The 16,993-nt window shown below is 38.5% G+C and overlaps 1 protein-coding gene across 2 annotated transcripts in view; it reads right to left on the bottom strand.

Annotated features, from left to right (window-relative positions):
• The window catches only part of LOC130418925 (ADAMTS-like protein 1), a 121,458-nt gene that overhangs the window by 12,474 nt on the left and 91,991 nt on the right, over window positions 1-16,993 (bottom strand). For both annotated transcript variants that reach the window (XM_056745142.1, XM_056745149.1), the window contains 7 exons: window positions 13,752-13,863; window positions 13,375-13,513; window positions 11,894-11,944; window positions 11,232-11,436; window positions 7,487-7,634; window positions 7,145-7,229; window positions 3,032-3,315 (listed from right to left, as the gene is read on the bottom strand). In XM_056745142.1, the coding sequence (XP_056601120.1) occupies window positions 3,032-3,315; window positions 7,145-7,229; window positions 7,487-7,634; window positions 11,232-11,436; window positions 11,894-11,944; window positions 13,375-13,513; window positions 13,752-13,863 (1,024 nt within the window). The remainder of the gene's footprint in view (window positions 1-3,031; window positions 3,316-7,144; window positions 7,230-7,486; window positions 7,635-11,231; window positions 11,437-11,893; window positions 11,945-13,374; window positions 13,514-13,751; window positions 13,864-16,993) is intronic.

Below are 16,993 nucleotides of genomic sequence, written 5' to 3'. Positions count from 1 at the left end.
ACCAAACAGATCTTGGCCACCATTGACTGCCATACAATGAAAACTTGCTTTATATATTTCCTTGTTCTGTTGAACACAAAAGAAGATATTTTGAAGAATGTAGGAAAGCAAACAGTTCAGGGGCAATTTTGACTCCCATTGTCGTTTTCCCTACAGTGGTAGTCAATGGTGAACAAAAACTGTTTGTTTACAAACATTCTTCAAATATCTTTCTCTGTGTTCATCAGAACAAAGAAATGTTTACAGATGTGGAACAACTCAAAGGTGAGTAAATGATGACAGCATTTTTTTTTGTGAACTGTCCCTTTAAGCAGTAATTGTCACTTTTAGTAAACAGCATCTTGTGCGGATATGTACAATCCGTCCATCCGAAATCGCCTACTTCCATTCTATATAAACGGCAAAAATGAGTATGAGTCATGAATCAGTAAGTACTGTCATAGTATGCCATTTCAGACGCAGCGCATGTCTCCTCTGTATTAGCAGACAGTAACCAGACAGATCCGGTACACTCAATACATCAAGAACCCAGACGTCACAAATTTCTGGTTCCTGTTGCACATTCGGACAAATTTGTGACCTTTGACCGGTCCAGATGACTGACTTCAATACAAAAGATTTTACAGAGGACCAGACGTGATGTCGACTTTCAAGGGGAGTAGAGATAACATGACTCAGACTTACCAAAGAATAAAAAGCAAGTTGTTACTATTCAGAAGTGCAGATGTTAGCGACACCTATAACAAATTTACCTCCAACCATACTCCAGGCCATCTAAAACGTTGAATCCGTGTGACTGGATAATCATTTCAGGTTTTACAAACATGGCAGGAGCACATAACGTGTGTAATTTTCGCGAACGTGATACGGATCTCAGAAAGGGTTTTGGACTGAATGTTTAACCAAAACAGAAATATAGAGGGGTCTCTTAATAAGCGTAGGACAGCGAGCGAGGGCTAATGATGAATCGACTCAGTCATAACATCAATTTGTAGGTCAACCCCGAAGGCTAATGCTGTACGGGTTCCCACGGGAATTTCAAATGGGATTTTAGAAAAGCAGCTTTTGATTTATGAGTAAAATAAGACCTGCGGTTAACAAAACGGGAAGATATTTTCACGTTATGCTCTTCTAAGTAGTTAGTATTACAAAACGAATCAAATACGAAATATTTAATGAGCATGTGTGTTACTGGGACATCAATCCCGTGACCTTTGTGTGTAACACTATGGTCTTCCGATTAAGCTTCAAAAAGTCACATTCGAGGTACGACTACGTGTATTTTATGCCGCAGAACAAAACGTCAAAGTCTATTTGAGTGATGTTAACCATACACCTTCTTTTACTCAGATCACTGCTTTAAAACGGAACCCACAGCTTGAAAATCTTAATTCTCTTCGGGGTTTGAGGAGTACGTGCCAAACAGCTCTACCGAAGCGCATATAAATGACTTGAAAAAGGGTTGTGCAATAAATTCATATTCGATAACTGGGATGTTTAAGAAGGTTGGAAACAAGAAAGCTTTGACGTTTACAAGGCTCACGCAAGCAGAAATATATCTCCCCGTGTCAGGCGGAGAGGCTGAATATGGCAGCCATTGTTTTTTTTCATCTTGAAGGACTGCAGATGTGAACGAGTGTGTGCCATAGTTTCAGCCGTGCGCACACACACGTGCACACGTGAAGGAATACAAACGCGAGCACGCGCTCACACACGCACACGTCTCTATTGATTAAATCCACATTAAGCGATCGGGTTTGTCCATACACACTGATTACATCGAATTAACATCAAGGATATTCTTGAGGAAAAACGTCTCTAAAAGCTTCCTGGCCATCATGACAGCGCTGGTTTGATGGCTTTCACAATGCACTAAATTCAGAAATGAGGCAGAAAACTGGTGCCCCCCTTCAAAGAGTTTGTTAGCGTGATGTTACGCAGGACTCCGGTCTTTTATCATGTGTGACATACAGAGGATGAAGGGTCATTGCCAACCATGAGAAACGAGCCACATACGAAACACAAACTGGCAGATCGACTTTTTCCAGAAAACTAAAAGTGCAGATTTTATCATTGCGTGTCACACAGACGTTCAAAAGTTTAGGGTCACTTGGATGTTTTTTGTGATCTAAGGTGTATGCTTAAAGGAATAGTTCACACAAAAACAGAAATTCTGTCAATATTTCACCCTCATGTCATTCATACCCTGTATATGGCCCTTGCTTCAATGGAACACAAAAGAAGATATTTCAAGGAATGTCTCAGTGGTTTTGTGGTCATGAAATGGAAGTCAATGGGGTTCAATGTTGTTTGGTTACCAACGTTCTTTAAAATATCTTCTTTTATGTTCTGGAGAGGAAACAAAGACATACAGGTTTGAAATGAAAAGAGGTTGAGAAATAAAAGATTTCAGCCAACTTTCCCTTCAAATTTTATATAGGATTTGGGCTTTTAAAAGATCATACCATTAGTAGGAACTCCTTCAAAACGGTTGATTTGTGCTATTCTGTTGTTTCCATGAATTTTAAATAATTCTTTAATGTGAAAAAATAAATAAAATACAAATAAAAAATGAGTAAGTGACCCTAAAGCCTGTGGCATACATCTTTTTTTATGTGTACACGAGCGTACAGAAGAACGCACTCCTTTGCAAAGTATACGTCCTTCGACTCACAAGGGGTTTGACGCATGCGCATTGCGACACATTGCAATACCTCTCCAGGCCTACAGGGGTCTTCTACTATGAATCGATGAATATGTGCAACCTGCGTGAACATTGTAAGCGAGGTAATACAATTCCGGCGGTGCACGTACAGTACGCGCATACTATTCGGATGACAAAATTTGCGTCACGTGCACTGTATGCTGTCCCTCGCTTTCGTGTAAAAAGGAAACTATACTTCAGCCTTAAGCTTTTAAACATTAGTGGACATAAAATATCCCGCAGTTCATATTTTACTCATCTCATTTACAAAATATACCACAGCAAAGGCATTCCTGCCCCTCATTCATAAGACCGCAAGTCTCTCACCACCAGCACAAGTTGCTGAACATTCAGTGAAGCCCTCGTATTCCCAGTCATGCAGTTCTTCTCTCTCTGAAGAGGGGGTTATTTCTATCTCCTCCGCTCGACCTCCAGTGCACGGGGTCCGGTAACAGGGCTGACTCTCGAGGGGTTTCTCTCCCTCGCACTCGTCGTCCGGCAGGTCCTCGATGGTCTGCGAGAAAGACAGCAGCATCTGACACTTCACGGTTCTTCTCTGAGTTCCAGCACCACATGATCTGCTGCACGGAAACCACGCTCCTCTGATAAACCTGACAGAACAACACAACAGAGAGAAGATTTACAAAGAGCATTTCTTTGTGCAAATTCAGACTTTTGACATTTTGGTAATCGCTGAAAACGTTTTCTCCTCTATTGGAAAACGTTGCTGTCGGGTGGAAACCTTGCAGCTCCTAAACCGCAACTTTTTAGGAATTGGAAACACTTCATTTTTCAAATAGTTAAACAATGATGTAAATGTTGACAAGCTGTTTTTCATACTGTTCATTGAAGAAGTATGTGCAAATCCTAGTGACAAATATGAATGAAAAAATAAAAAATGAAATATGGAGATACAAGGTTTATACCCGATAAAAAGCTCCTAACAACATCACAAACCGTGCTCACATTTGCCAAGATACAACAATCTAAAACCAAGATTTTGACTTTCTATAAAAAAAATGATTTTTAAATGTTAATAAATTATTTTAAAATCAAATAGATCAATAGATTCAATGCTTAGGACGGTTAATGCAGACATTCTGAAACAAAACATTCGCTTTTAGATAGAAAGGATCCTTTGTTCTGACACTTTCATTTTTGGAATTTTACGTGTCTAATACATGCATTTATAACACACCAAAAACTCAATGGTGCGTTCAAACAAACACGCACACACACACAAACCCTTGGAAATCTATTGAATATCTCCATTTGGATTAATATATATTGTTTTTATACATGGCTAGTTATAATTTTAACCTTCCCCAAAAACTGACGAGGAATTTTATAGCATCTTCACAAAAGAGGACATCTCCCAAATCATTTTTTGCTTCCTTCTGTGTGGAAATTTGTCCCCAGAAGACCCAAACATACACACAGAACTCATTCATAGATCACAAGAAAACTCATAATACACCGAGCGCCTCTCTGAAAAACTGATTCTGGCATTTGCTCATTCCTCACACATTTAACTCATTTGCTTCTAAGTTCATAAACTTCACAAGGAATTCCAAGCATCGGGCCGATCCCGGAGCTCGCTCGACAGCTGTGAGACATTAGAGCCCACGACTATTGAATAAATTGCTTTGATGCATCCATCCCCCTAGTTAAGACTGAAGCGCTAAAGGGGAAATTCTCAGAGATCAGTGGTTTCTGCTGGTTATTTTCACGAGGACGGCTTTCCTCCGGCCTGAAATGAAGAGGTGTGAAGGGGATTCACTTCATTATTAGAGAAAGATGTACACACCAAGTTCTCCACGTGTTCAGAAATGCTATCATCTGTGAAAGAAAATCACAAAGTTCATCCAGAATCGAAGCATTAACAGAGCCACATCTGTGACGGAGGGTTTGATTTCTGTCAGTCGTTCAACTCTTCCTTTCCTTTAGAAAACTGGCCAACGATAAAACCAGGTTTACAGGTTGGTAGTCATCTAATCCGTCTAAATACAATAAAAGACCACCACAGACCACCTTTTCTATTTGGAAAACCAATGACCAGGAGCTCTCCGAGTGCATTTCAGGTCACGGACAAATAAGATAGCAACGCAATGACATGACCATCATCTCCAACTTCAGACATATGCGTTGACATCCCATCTGTGTGAAACATGTGACCCGTGGGATTAAATTAAAGCGAGGTGAGATGAGAGCTAAATCAGCTTTCTCTAATTGAAACCTTCAATCCATTATGTCTTCCAGACTCGGTCATCGTTTACATCTTGAAGGTTACGTTGCACTGACTTTGTTGACTGAACTGTGAAACTATGTGCTTTACAATCCCACTCGTTTAGAAAGCAATAACCGGCTCGATTGGTCTCAAACAGGCCGTAGAGTCTGGTAAATGCTTCCCGAATTCTCAGCGACTCACCGATTTAACTTCGCCCATCTCATGTGCCGACCCAAACATGTGCAGTCACTTTAAACGGCGGTGATTCTCGTGTTAATGTAGGAAAGGAGTAGATTTTCTTTGAATTCATCTCAGCTGTGGTGTCTTGGCGATGCTCGAGCCTGTTGTTGGTTTCATAACTGGGGAAGCAGAGGTTCAGACGTCGAAACGTGAGCGATATATTCCTCCCTTGATTTCTCCAGTAATTGTATAAGTGGCCGTGGTGGTGTCAGCAGAAATGTCAGGTTTAAAGCCTGGCCATGAAGGTGCAATAAGTCTAACGCAGGAATTTCCTCTCGCGCTTCTCTTTTCTCGCCCGAAACCCTGGACTCGTGTGGCAGACAGATATTGTTGTTGGCACATTATTCAGCATTGTTTAAGTGCATTGGGGGAAGACATGCCTGTTACTAAGAATCATTTGCTTCAATGAGAATCAATTGCTGTCTCTTCCAAAACAACAGTAAAGCAATGAATGCAAGAAGTCGTATCACTCATACGTTCTCATTTGAACACCTTTTTCTCTTTGTTTTGACCTCGTGCACACACTGAGAGGGTCAACAAAGAAAGCTTTTGTACACATTTTTGTACTCATGTAACCCATCTCGTCGCTGTCCTTCTGAAAACTTGTATGTCCAAATTTGGAGTTTTTCAGGAAATGGAAACAACAGTGTGCCTTTCAAATGATTACATACTGTGTTGTCAAGCACCTTTTCATACTTTTTATTTGTTAGATATTTGTGAAACCCAGTGACAAACAAAAGACTAATAATAATGATTTATGGCAACAAAAAATAAATCATGAAATATGGATATATGAGGTTTCAAAAGGAAAGAAGCAGCGATATTGCAGAACAAACAGCGGAGTAGAAAAGAAAGAAAATATAGAAACAAGGAATGTTCATAACACTATTAAAGAGACAGTGCTCCCAAAAATGAAAAACCATTCATCATTTACTCAACCCTCATGTTATTCCAACCCTGTGTGACTTTCTTTCTTCTGCGGAACACAAAAGAAGATATTTGGATGAACGTTGGTCACCAAGCAACACTGGCCTCCATTGACTTCCATTGCATGAACACAAAACCACTGAGACATTTCTCAAAATATCTCATTGTGTGCTCCGCAAAAGAAAGATTCACAGGTCATCTGGATAAATAAATCATGACAGGATTAGTGGCATGTATATTAATAGTATGCTCTATTTCAAATTCTTATAAAGCATTTATTCTTAAAAAATAAAGAATGAAATGTGACTCCCCTCAAAGTACAGTAGCTTGTTTCTACATCACTGCAGAATAATGTGATTTTCACATTTGACTTTGGATATAAATAGCAGGCACGTGCAGACATATAGATCACTGTTTAAATTATCCTTACCTTAAACTGTCATGAAATACCATTATGGCTCATCAGATTCCACGTGCCGTGCCAGACTCAACGTCTGTGGTTTTCACATTTTACAGCAACACCGCCAAAAAGTCAATGCATCACTTTACAGTCTACCTCTTTGTCATATCTGACCTACTGCAGGCTTGAGCGTGAGGACAACCTAAAATATAAAGGCCACCCTTCTCCTCCGACAACTTCATGTTAGATCATAAAACCGGATATTTAACCCTATAAATCTCAACGTCCATGTGGTGTGTTCGCCGGCGCGTCTCTACGCTTCTGTATAAATCATCAAACTAGCTGGAAAGGCCGTGATGGTTTCAGCAGACCGTCTTCCACACTGTCCTTTCAATTCACACTGTTTGTACCAGTCTCGCCTTTCAAGAGCCGTTTTTAAGATCAGATTTTCCAAAGCATTCATAAGATTCTTCTTCGCTAAATCATCGCTACGCAGGAAATACTTGAGACCTGCCTAAGTTAAGGTGGGATTCAGGCGCACGGAGGGAAGATCTGGAAGTTTCAATCGTACACTTTGGTGAGCCACAGGGAGCACAAACCAAACAAACACTTCATGATCCAGGAGGTGAGAAGTTCAGATACTTACATGGGTTCTTCAGACACGGCCGTCTCTTCTTCCAGCTCGATGGCTTGCTTGAACCACGGTGGCTTTGCTTCTACGGGAAGCTTCTCTAGAACAGACCCATTATACAAAACGTGAATTCACATTCAGCAAAATACACTTTTTACACATTTTACTTATGAACTACTTTTAAATGATTCCTGAGTCATTCTTGCTGATGCATTTATGTATAATATTTTATACGAGAAAGAACAAGGACTGTACCTATTCACTTCTATTGTATGGTATGTGATCTTTTGTGTTATGGAGAAGAAAAAAAATTACACAGGTTTGATTAAATGATGACAGAATTTTCCTTTTTCTTACCGATGGGTTTGTAGCAGGGCACTGTGACCAGGCATTCTTCTTTAATGTGGGGTTTAGTTGTGGGATTGCAGCCTCCGGCATGAAGACCTCTGTGATCGATACACAAGACCACTCTGTAGCGCAGACCCTGTCCACATGTTACTGTGCACTAAACAGAAATATAATGCATTAATACACATACTCAAAATATGAATTATATAATTAAATGAACCTAGAAAACATCCCTTTTTGTGTGTGGGTACACTCTTAAAAAATAAAGGTGCTCCAAAAGTTTCTTCGATTCCACAGAAGAACCTTTTTTGTCTAAATAGTTCCATAAAGAACCTTTAACATCAAAGATGTGGAACCAAAAATGGTTACATTTACATTTACATTTAGCAGACGCGTTTATCCAAAGCAACTTACAAAGAGTTAAGGAGCAATAAGGTTCTTCTATGGCATCGTTGTGAGGAACCTTTTAAGCATTTTATTTTTAAGAGTGTAGTTGATGACTAACATGTTCAAGGACTTCAAGATTCAGGTTTGTGAAGATTTCACATGACCCTCAGTAATGTGTGGGTTAGTTTTATATCATTTTGTTTACATGTTTGTTGGGTTAATTTATTGGAAATTTTTTCTGTTCTTTTTCTAGTCTAAGGGCACATTAGATTGGAAGAAAGACACAAGTCGTTTTCATTTCTTTACTTTATTTAGAAGTTGTGTTAATTCTCATACCTTTTGTTATGGGGTTTGTGTTATGTGTTGTGTAAATGGTTTATTCTTGTTGTTGCTTTGGGTATTATTTTTACTTATTGTAAGGTAAAATAATTTACTTTCAGGTATAATCATTTATTTAACTTGTTTGTTAATTATGGTTTAGTTTTACTGTTTATGTATATGAATTTCAATTGTCACCCATTTGGTTAAATTGGTTTGATCCTCTGGGTAGAAAAGGCTGCCTCTCTGTTTTTTTGGGAGAGCTGGCTGGGCCTCTCCGCGAGGAGGGTCAGCTATGGTGTATGGTGCAATTCAAAATAAAGAAGTTTTTTGTAGAAATGCAATCTTTGTCTCCTGCTTTTCTGGTCACGTCCCCACAAGGTTCAAAAATGCACACTGTGATTGATTGGTCACTGTTTTCTCATCTTTTGGCTTTTTCAGACTTCATTCGTAATTTGAAAAAAATCTTCCATGTCGCTCAATTAATACAAGCTAATTCAAAGCACATGTATAGTAATTTTACAGGAATTTTACTCGTCACATTGCTGTCACATCTAGACGTGTCCGGTCAAAACTAAAATCATAGTTGGCAAACTGAGAAAATTAATTTATTTTTTCACCGATGTGTGGTCTCATATCTTACATAACAAATCAATGCTGACCGAAGCGCTTTTCAAAGTTAAGATTAGCAAAGCACTTACAGACAATGTTTTACCGAACGCCTTAACTCCCACATCAAAAAGAAAACGTGCCAAAAAAAATGGTGTCCTTTGCCAACACAAGCATTTCACAAAACTTCACTTCAGATATTGTGGTCCCAAATTCACATCTATTACACTCATAACCCCCCCAAATTTCAATATTTTTGAAAGAAAAATGATTTCCTTGGAAAACAAAACAACATTTGATTTATCCTCCGACTTTTATAGTCTTGATTACAGTGTTCATACGTAATAAGTAAACATAGATTTTAGTTTACAGTATATGTTTGGTCATTGCATGATTTTGTATGCGCTACTCAAAGCAAGGAAATGTTTCTGCGGTCCACTACTCATTTAAAACTTTGTTCAAGCATGTCTTCAAGTCCGTCCACTTAGAAATGAGGGGGTCTGCCGTGCTACTGTTAGCAACACAGAAGCGTGAGGTTTAGAAATGTGTTTTTATAAGCCTTGGCCTCAACACCGCTATGCCGGGAACGCCAGTTATGGTAAAGTGCTCTGTTTGAGGAGCTCACGCCAGACCCCCAGAAAATAAATGGCTATATTTTTCACCTCTTCTTAGCAATTATCACATCATTAGAAAGAGAAAGCTGTGTGGGATCAGAAATGGCAGAGACGAATGAGCCAATCACTTTTGCACTATTACGGGGTTAAAGGGGAACCGCGAGGGCGTGGAGGACAAATCAGAAAATATTAGACTAAAGATCTAGACTAGTTTCTTAATCTCCGTCAGGTCTAAAGCAGTTACGGGAATTCAACAAGCGACTGTACAATGCCCAAGGGTAAGCAATGGTTTATAATAAGGGTGCCGACTTTACTTTCACTGAAGACAAGAAGCTGCGGTCCATGTGTAATGCGTCCTTAGAGATGAATACTTCTTACATTAGGACACGAAGACGGGACGGGACTCCATGACTGGAACGCTTTATTATGTATATAATGCATGTGTGTTTGACAGGGTTCACAAACGGTTGGTCTGTAATTGTGCTAATTGCCTTAAACAAGAGTTCAGATAAAGTTCAAGAGGGGGAGACACCATGTGGGACGTCATTTAGTTTCTCCTAAAGACGACGTCCAACAATAACATTCTGAGGATCACCGTTAGACTCACGTCCAATCATTTAAACAAAAACAGACAAATTAATCATAATTTTCTTGGACTTAAAAGTAAAATGGTGCAGGACAGGTTTAAGTGTCTCAATGATGAGATGTAATAAAAGAAAATAAATATCTGATAAAGCACACTATTTTTTATATTTGAAAACATGCACAAATCAAGATGTATTTACTTGTGATGGGAAACAGAAATAAAAGTCGTGTTTTCTGGAAAATCTATCAAAATCAAGTGCATTTATGCCAAAATAAGAAAAGTTTTGCCAATGGGGAAAGCAAATTAATCTTGTTTTTCCTCATCTGTATAAAGTTTATTTTCCTTACCCCGTTGTTTTTAGTATTCCATTTTGCTTCTCAAGTAAATGTATCTTGTTTTAAGAATGTTAAGACATTTATACAAGAAAACAAAACTAAAACACTAATTTAGAAATTCATTTTTTATAGAAATGAACATCACACAGGTCAGTTGAAAACATGAATTCTTACTCAGTATTTTGTCTCGTTTTACAGTGCAAATATTTGAACATTCTCAAAACAAGACATTATTTAAAGAGCAAAAGGTCTTGTTTTCTGAAACAAATGATCAAAAGTAATTGAGTGACCAAAAAAACATAAATCAGAAAAATAATCTGGAATAGGTGCATTACATTTGATACTCTAATTTTATTTTATTTGAAACTTAAATTGAATATTGTTCTTGCCCCATTGGCAGATATTTTTGATTAATGTATATATATATTTTTTCTATAAAACAAGACCTAGAGCCAGATTTACTAACAACTAGCGGGAGTGGAAACACCTATTTTGGCATAAAAAAATGGTATTTGTTACGGTATTTACTAAAGACGTGGACACAGCTGTTTTTGCGTTATTATTGTACTGCTATTTGCAGCTTTATTTAATGCATAAAAAGCATCTCGTAAACCCTGTGCTAATTTGCACTGCTCTCAGTAGATTGTACTGGTCATTATGAGAAACAAATATTGCCTTTGTGTTTTTTAACGTGCGCCTTGTCAGTAAATCACCCGAAAAAATGTTCTACTCCCATCGCCACTCTCGCGCTATTGTGCCCTGTTTATTAATCTGGCCGCAAATATCTTCTGTCATTTTCGGTCTTCGGTCAGTTTGCTTCATAAGTTATCTTGATTTAAGTATATTTAGATATCTGTACTGATAAACAATACAAGAAATAAAGAATAAATAAATTGATGAAATACCGGAGACCACTCCTGTGCAAGCCATGTTGGACAGTCGAAGGTGTTGCATGGCTGTAAAATTGGTGTTTTTGATGCATACAGACATTTCCACTCATCTGTGGGGTTGATGTTGCCCTGCATGTCCTCCTCTACACAGGAAACCGAGCGGCTTTGCATTCCACCCCCGCAGGAAGTGGAACAGGCCGTCCAGGGGCTGCTCTCCCACCTACAACATACAGATACACCGTAACCAACACAGACTTTAAACTGATTCATGCAGCGTGCGATCCGTGTTGTGTGGTCAAACATTCTGAGAATTATTCTCACAGGTAATATTTGCAAAGTAAGATGACAACAAAATGCATTTTTACAGTGTTGCATTACCATAACAACACACAGAGGAACAAAACAGCCGTATACCAATCGCAACTTTATTGTCTGTCCGTGATGCTTTTAAAGGAGAAAAATGAATCCCCAGTTTCGCTCCAAGGCTTTATTCTCTCTCAGTCTGGATCTAGTTCCATGAGTTCTTTCAATGCAATACAATCTTGACGTGTTTTGAGTAACAATGCTTGATAAGTTACTCGTCAAAGTCAGTCTCTGGTGGACTGGAAAGTGGTTAAGATTGGCCGCGAGGGACGAGGGGAAGTTACAGTTTATGGGATGAAGGTTGAAATACATACCGTGGTAACGGGTGATAGAGGTCGTACGGCATGATCTGCTTGTAGCCATCACTGAAATAATAGAAAAGTTATGTAGAGATCAGAGGAATGTCATTTTGGATGCAATATGAGATACAAGGTTATTTAAGTTCACTAAAATACATTTTATGAAAACGTGTCTTTTCACTGGAATCAAATCAAATATTGACTCAAGAATTATTGTAAAAGCTTGCACTGAATGAAAATGTTTAATGTTGCCTCAAAAATGAACTGAAATAAGCTTAAAGCACTAAAATTATAATAATAAACAAAAACTGAAATAAAAATAAAATTATTTAATCTTATATAGCAACAAATAAATTATAAAATGAAAAAACTTTAACTAAAATTAAATAAAAATCTAAAAATAAATGCTTGTTTAAAAAAGTAATAAAACTAAAATCAAGTATGACGAGATACAGATTTTCATCACTTGTGGACGTCACATTTCTTTCTAATTTGCAAATTTAGCATAGAAACAAATAGCAAGTTTTTCTATTTTTATTTAAAAAGGGGGCTTGTATTATATATAAATTTTGATTCAAGTCCGTAGGTTTCTGAGAAGCTGTTTTGAATCATAAAGTGGGCGGAGCCGGCCATGGCAATCTAAGCTGCGAAAATCGAAAACGTGCAAAGGGACGGGACATGGTTGGAGCGGAGGCGCCTTGTCACTCAAATGGCCACGCTGAATTTTAAGGCTTAAAATCACCCTCCTCACAGTAAAATTAGCTATGAAGACCAAAATCAATTTATGTAACAGGCTGTAAACAAGTTTTTTTCTGCTGTAAAGTTGGGTATTTTAACAGCATAATCTCTTTTGGAGCCAGTCTCTAGCGGCCAGTCGATGAATAACAACATGCGAGGAAATGTGATTGGTTGAGAAGGCTCAAACTCGAGACGCAACGAACAAGAACAAGCAGAGTGTCATGTCGTGTCGTGCCTGACGCTTCTTGTGTATACATGGTGTAAGTCACTTCCGTGTTGGCTTCATGAGAGAGATCAGAACATTGCCACTTGAACTGAACCCATAATCTTTGTACTCCACTTATTGAGTAACATGAACTATTTGTACACCTACTCTTTAAAAATTGTTATATTACTTCTATAGTTCTAAAAGCATACCTATACTTATAAGTATTATAGTTTTAGTACAATTAAAAAAGTACTAGATGTGTTCTTTAAAACTAAAAAGTTAGCCAGTTTTGTCTCACATAATATTAAAACAGTTGCAAGCATATGCTACATTAATATAAATATACTTGCAAAACAAAATATACTTGAAATACACCTGAATTTATTTATACTTATAGAAAATAAATATACTTCAGGTTCATTTTATTAAGGCCAGTCTCCATTCAGAAACCAACATTCTTTTTCAATTGCATTTTCCATCTCCAGGCAGGTTGTTATAGTGAATTTAAAGTCGCTACAGTGTTTTTGATACAGTAGCTCATTACACTCACATGGCAGGACATGGGTCCATATTGCACTCCTGTAGTTTGGGTTTTGGTTTGATGTTTTCAGGGTAAAAGTGGCAGTACTGATCCACTACCACACGGTTACTGCGAAGATCATAACATTCTGCTGATGTCAGCTGATATCCTGTGACAAAAAAAAGAGTCAGCGATGTTGAGGCTGGCAGTAAATAGGATTTAATGGGACTCTCATTCTTCACTCTTCATGTTGCGTCAAACCCAGACTCTCTTTCAACCGTAAAACAAAAACATATAACATACGACATTAACACACTAAAATGTAGCTCTCTAAAGATAACATGGTCACAGCTTGTGACATACAGTTGTATTGAATGTTACGAGTTATTGTGAGGTTATTGTCTCACCGCCTCCGCAGGTGACCGAACATGGAAAGAAGTCTGTCTCTCTCCAGCGATGCATAATGGGCTGGTAAAAGATGAACTGGACCACGCTGTCTGCTCCGTTTGTGTATTTAATCTAAAGCAGCAGAAACAGAGAGCAGGCTTCATTACGAAAAATGTTAAAACATTATGGAGCATTTACCAAATGCATAAACAAACTAAAAGTGTCTACCAAATGCATCAAGAAAATAGATAAATGCTATGGGCAATAATATAAATAAATGAGTGAATGTCATAGGTTCATCATACAAGTATGAAATATATCAAAATATGGTACAACATGTCAGAGCTGTTAACTCATGGCCTCCCATTTTATCTTCCTTAAATATCCAAGGTTTTTGGTAGAGAAAATTATTATTAAATCAGTCAAAATATTTAAATCTGTGTTAATGGAAGCCATTTAAATGTAATGTACTGTAACAAAGATATTAATATTAACAAGACGATCCACTGCCGTACAATTAATAGGGAGGAATGCAACGCTTAATATGGGCACTCTAGCGAAGGAAGTCCTGCCTTCCAGTAAAACGAGCCAATCGGTGATTCTTTGGGGCGGAGCTCTTGTGGGTCGCTTGCCAGCCTGTGCGCAGGCGCAGTAGATGGAGGCGACATCGGAAAAAGGGATTTTAAGCACAATTTGAGCGCTTTCCAGAGGCGTTGCAAACATGGCCGCCGAGTGGCATGACTTCCCTAAACTTACTTTGGCTGTAATCAATAATCATGTCAACACTTTATTTTCATAAAAAACGATAAGGAAATTGTGTATCGTCACTCCTCTATTCATTAAGCTACATTGGCTCCCTATAGTCGCTCGCATCAAATTCAAGACTCTGCTCCTGGCCTACAAGACCACCACTGGTTCGGCACCACCTTATCTTCACTCGCTACTGCAGACACATGTACCCGCCAGATCCCTACGCTCTGCAAACGAACGGCGTCTTGTGGTGCCATCCCATAAAAGTAAAAAATCTCTCTCGCAGATTCTGTAGCCATCTTTAAGAAACGTCTGAAAACACATCTCTACTGTCAACATCTGACTGATCTGTTTTAACTCTATTTTCTTCTCTACTTTAAAAATAAATAAAAATAATAATGAATGAACTGCTCTGTATACTGTGTTAGGTTATATGAGACCAGTCTTCTTTTTTGATTGCACTGCTTTTGTTGTATTTATGCTGTCCTTATTGCTTCCATTGACTACCCCACCTGTAATATGGATAAAAGCGTCTGCTAGATGACTAAATGTAAATGTAAATGTAAATGTGTATTATAATAATCTTTGTGTAGCTCACTGGTAGAGCATCCGGAGTAAACAGATTGCGGGTTTCTACGAAACACACATTCTGATAAATAACTGTACACCGTTCATGAATTCTTCTTATGTTGAAATCTTTTTTTGGTTTGTAGTCAGTCACAGGTTTAAATGTGTCGTTGTTTAGGAGTAAACCAGCACACAGATGGCCTTTAAGTTTCTGGAAACATCCATTCCAACCCTCAAATTATTACTCTGATATGAATACATTCAGCACAGATGTAGAATATCTGCACATGAAATGAAGTCATGTAAATGATCCCTGCCCGTGCCTGGCGTGAAAATGTTTACATCTGAAAGCTGTATGCGTACACGTCTCTCCAATGTGCTAGAAATTGCCACGAAAAGCCTTTAAAACCGAGCTCGAGCTGATTTAAGATCTGCTATCACGAAACCAAACAATCTGGAGATCTGTTGTTATTCCTCACAGGGGTCAGCTATCCCAGCTGTCTGTGAGCGGGATTATGGACACGCACGTGCTTTGACAGAGTAATGCCTCATGAAGAAAGAGACGTGGCAACCAACAGCTCGGCAATCTAATGCACTTGAAGAAACCGTATTCTTTCCTCTCCGTAGACTAATGACGGCGGTTACGATGACCTCCTGCTTGCTAATGAAATACAGACCTACACAAAAAAACCTTGCTGTCCTCGAAAGACCAGCGGTGAACTGGATTTGACCTCTTCTGTCTTCAGGATCATAAAGCACAAATGATTTCCCTTCTGCTCATTGTCAAAAAGTAAAACGTCACAGGTTTTAATCTTCACCCAGAGAGAGAAAGTGCACAGAAGGGGTTCCTACACAAATAATCCTGTAAAGCCGGTCGCATTCCTTGGCTGTGACAAAAGTGTTTCATAGTACGCTGCGATATCACTCCCCGTGCATCCCACCGTGCCAAACCCAGAGCGAGCGAAACGCCCGCCACCTCCATGCTTTCATCTGTTAATAAAGCCATCTATTGAAAACATACATCGAGCCCGAAAACGTACGTTTCCTCTCCGACTCCCTGTTCATCCCAGATGGGCATTTTTTGGATCCTAATCATTCATCGCGCTCAATGAATGAAACTCAACCCATCTGAGGGATTTTCAAAACACTTCCAATACGAGCTTAAATAACATTGCACGCTTCAACACAGATGTTCTGTGCCTGGCACAAAATAATGTTTTTAAAGAAAAATAACATTTCTACCATAAAATTAGCTGAAACTGTAAAGTGACAATATTTTGATGGGATAGTTCACCCAAAAAAGAAATTCTGTAATGAATTACTCACCTTCAAGTTGTTCCAAACCCTGTATAAATTTCTTTGTTTGGTTGGACACAAAGAAAGATATTTGGAAGAATGTTAGCAACTGAGATTCTGGGTCAAGTTTTGGGTCACTGTTGACTACCATGGTAGAAAGAATACGCTTTTTTTAAACGTCACAGTAGAAAATATCTTGAAGAATTTAGGAAAACAAACTGTTCTGAAGCACCGTTGTCTACTATTTCAATGGCAGCAGTGTTAGGTGTAACTAGTGACAAAGTAATTACTGTTATTAAATAAGGGATTGCTCCTCTTTCTGTCATTTAATTACAGCTACTTCTGATGTAATTAAACTTAATACTGTGTGTAATATATGTGTTTGTAATAGTGGAATTGACATCAAAATTCAAGTCTAACTTTAAAATCAGTGCTTTAAAGAGCATGTTCCCCGCGATCCCATTTTTCAACCTTTAGTTGGTGTGTGATGTTGCTGTTGCTAGTGCAAAGTGAGGTATTGTATTTAACAGAATTCGCTTTTCAAGGACTACAGAGAATGGCTGGATTGGACTACAGCGCTCTTCTTCCCGGGTACATGATGTCACCATTCCGAGTGCTTTTAATAATCTCCGCCCAAAGGAATAGGCCA

Source organism: Triplophysa dalaica, chromosome 1 (assembly GCF_015846415.1).
Source record: "Triplophysa dalaica isolate WHDGS20190420 chromosome 1, ASM1584641v1, whole genome shotgun sequence".
Taxonomy (NCBI): Eukaryota; Metazoa; Chordata; class Actinopteri; order Cypriniformes; family Nemacheilidae; genus Triplophysa; species Triplophysa dalaica.
The sequence above is the reverse complement of the archived record's forward strand: the minus strand, read 5'-3'. Positions and strand labels throughout refer to the sequence as shown.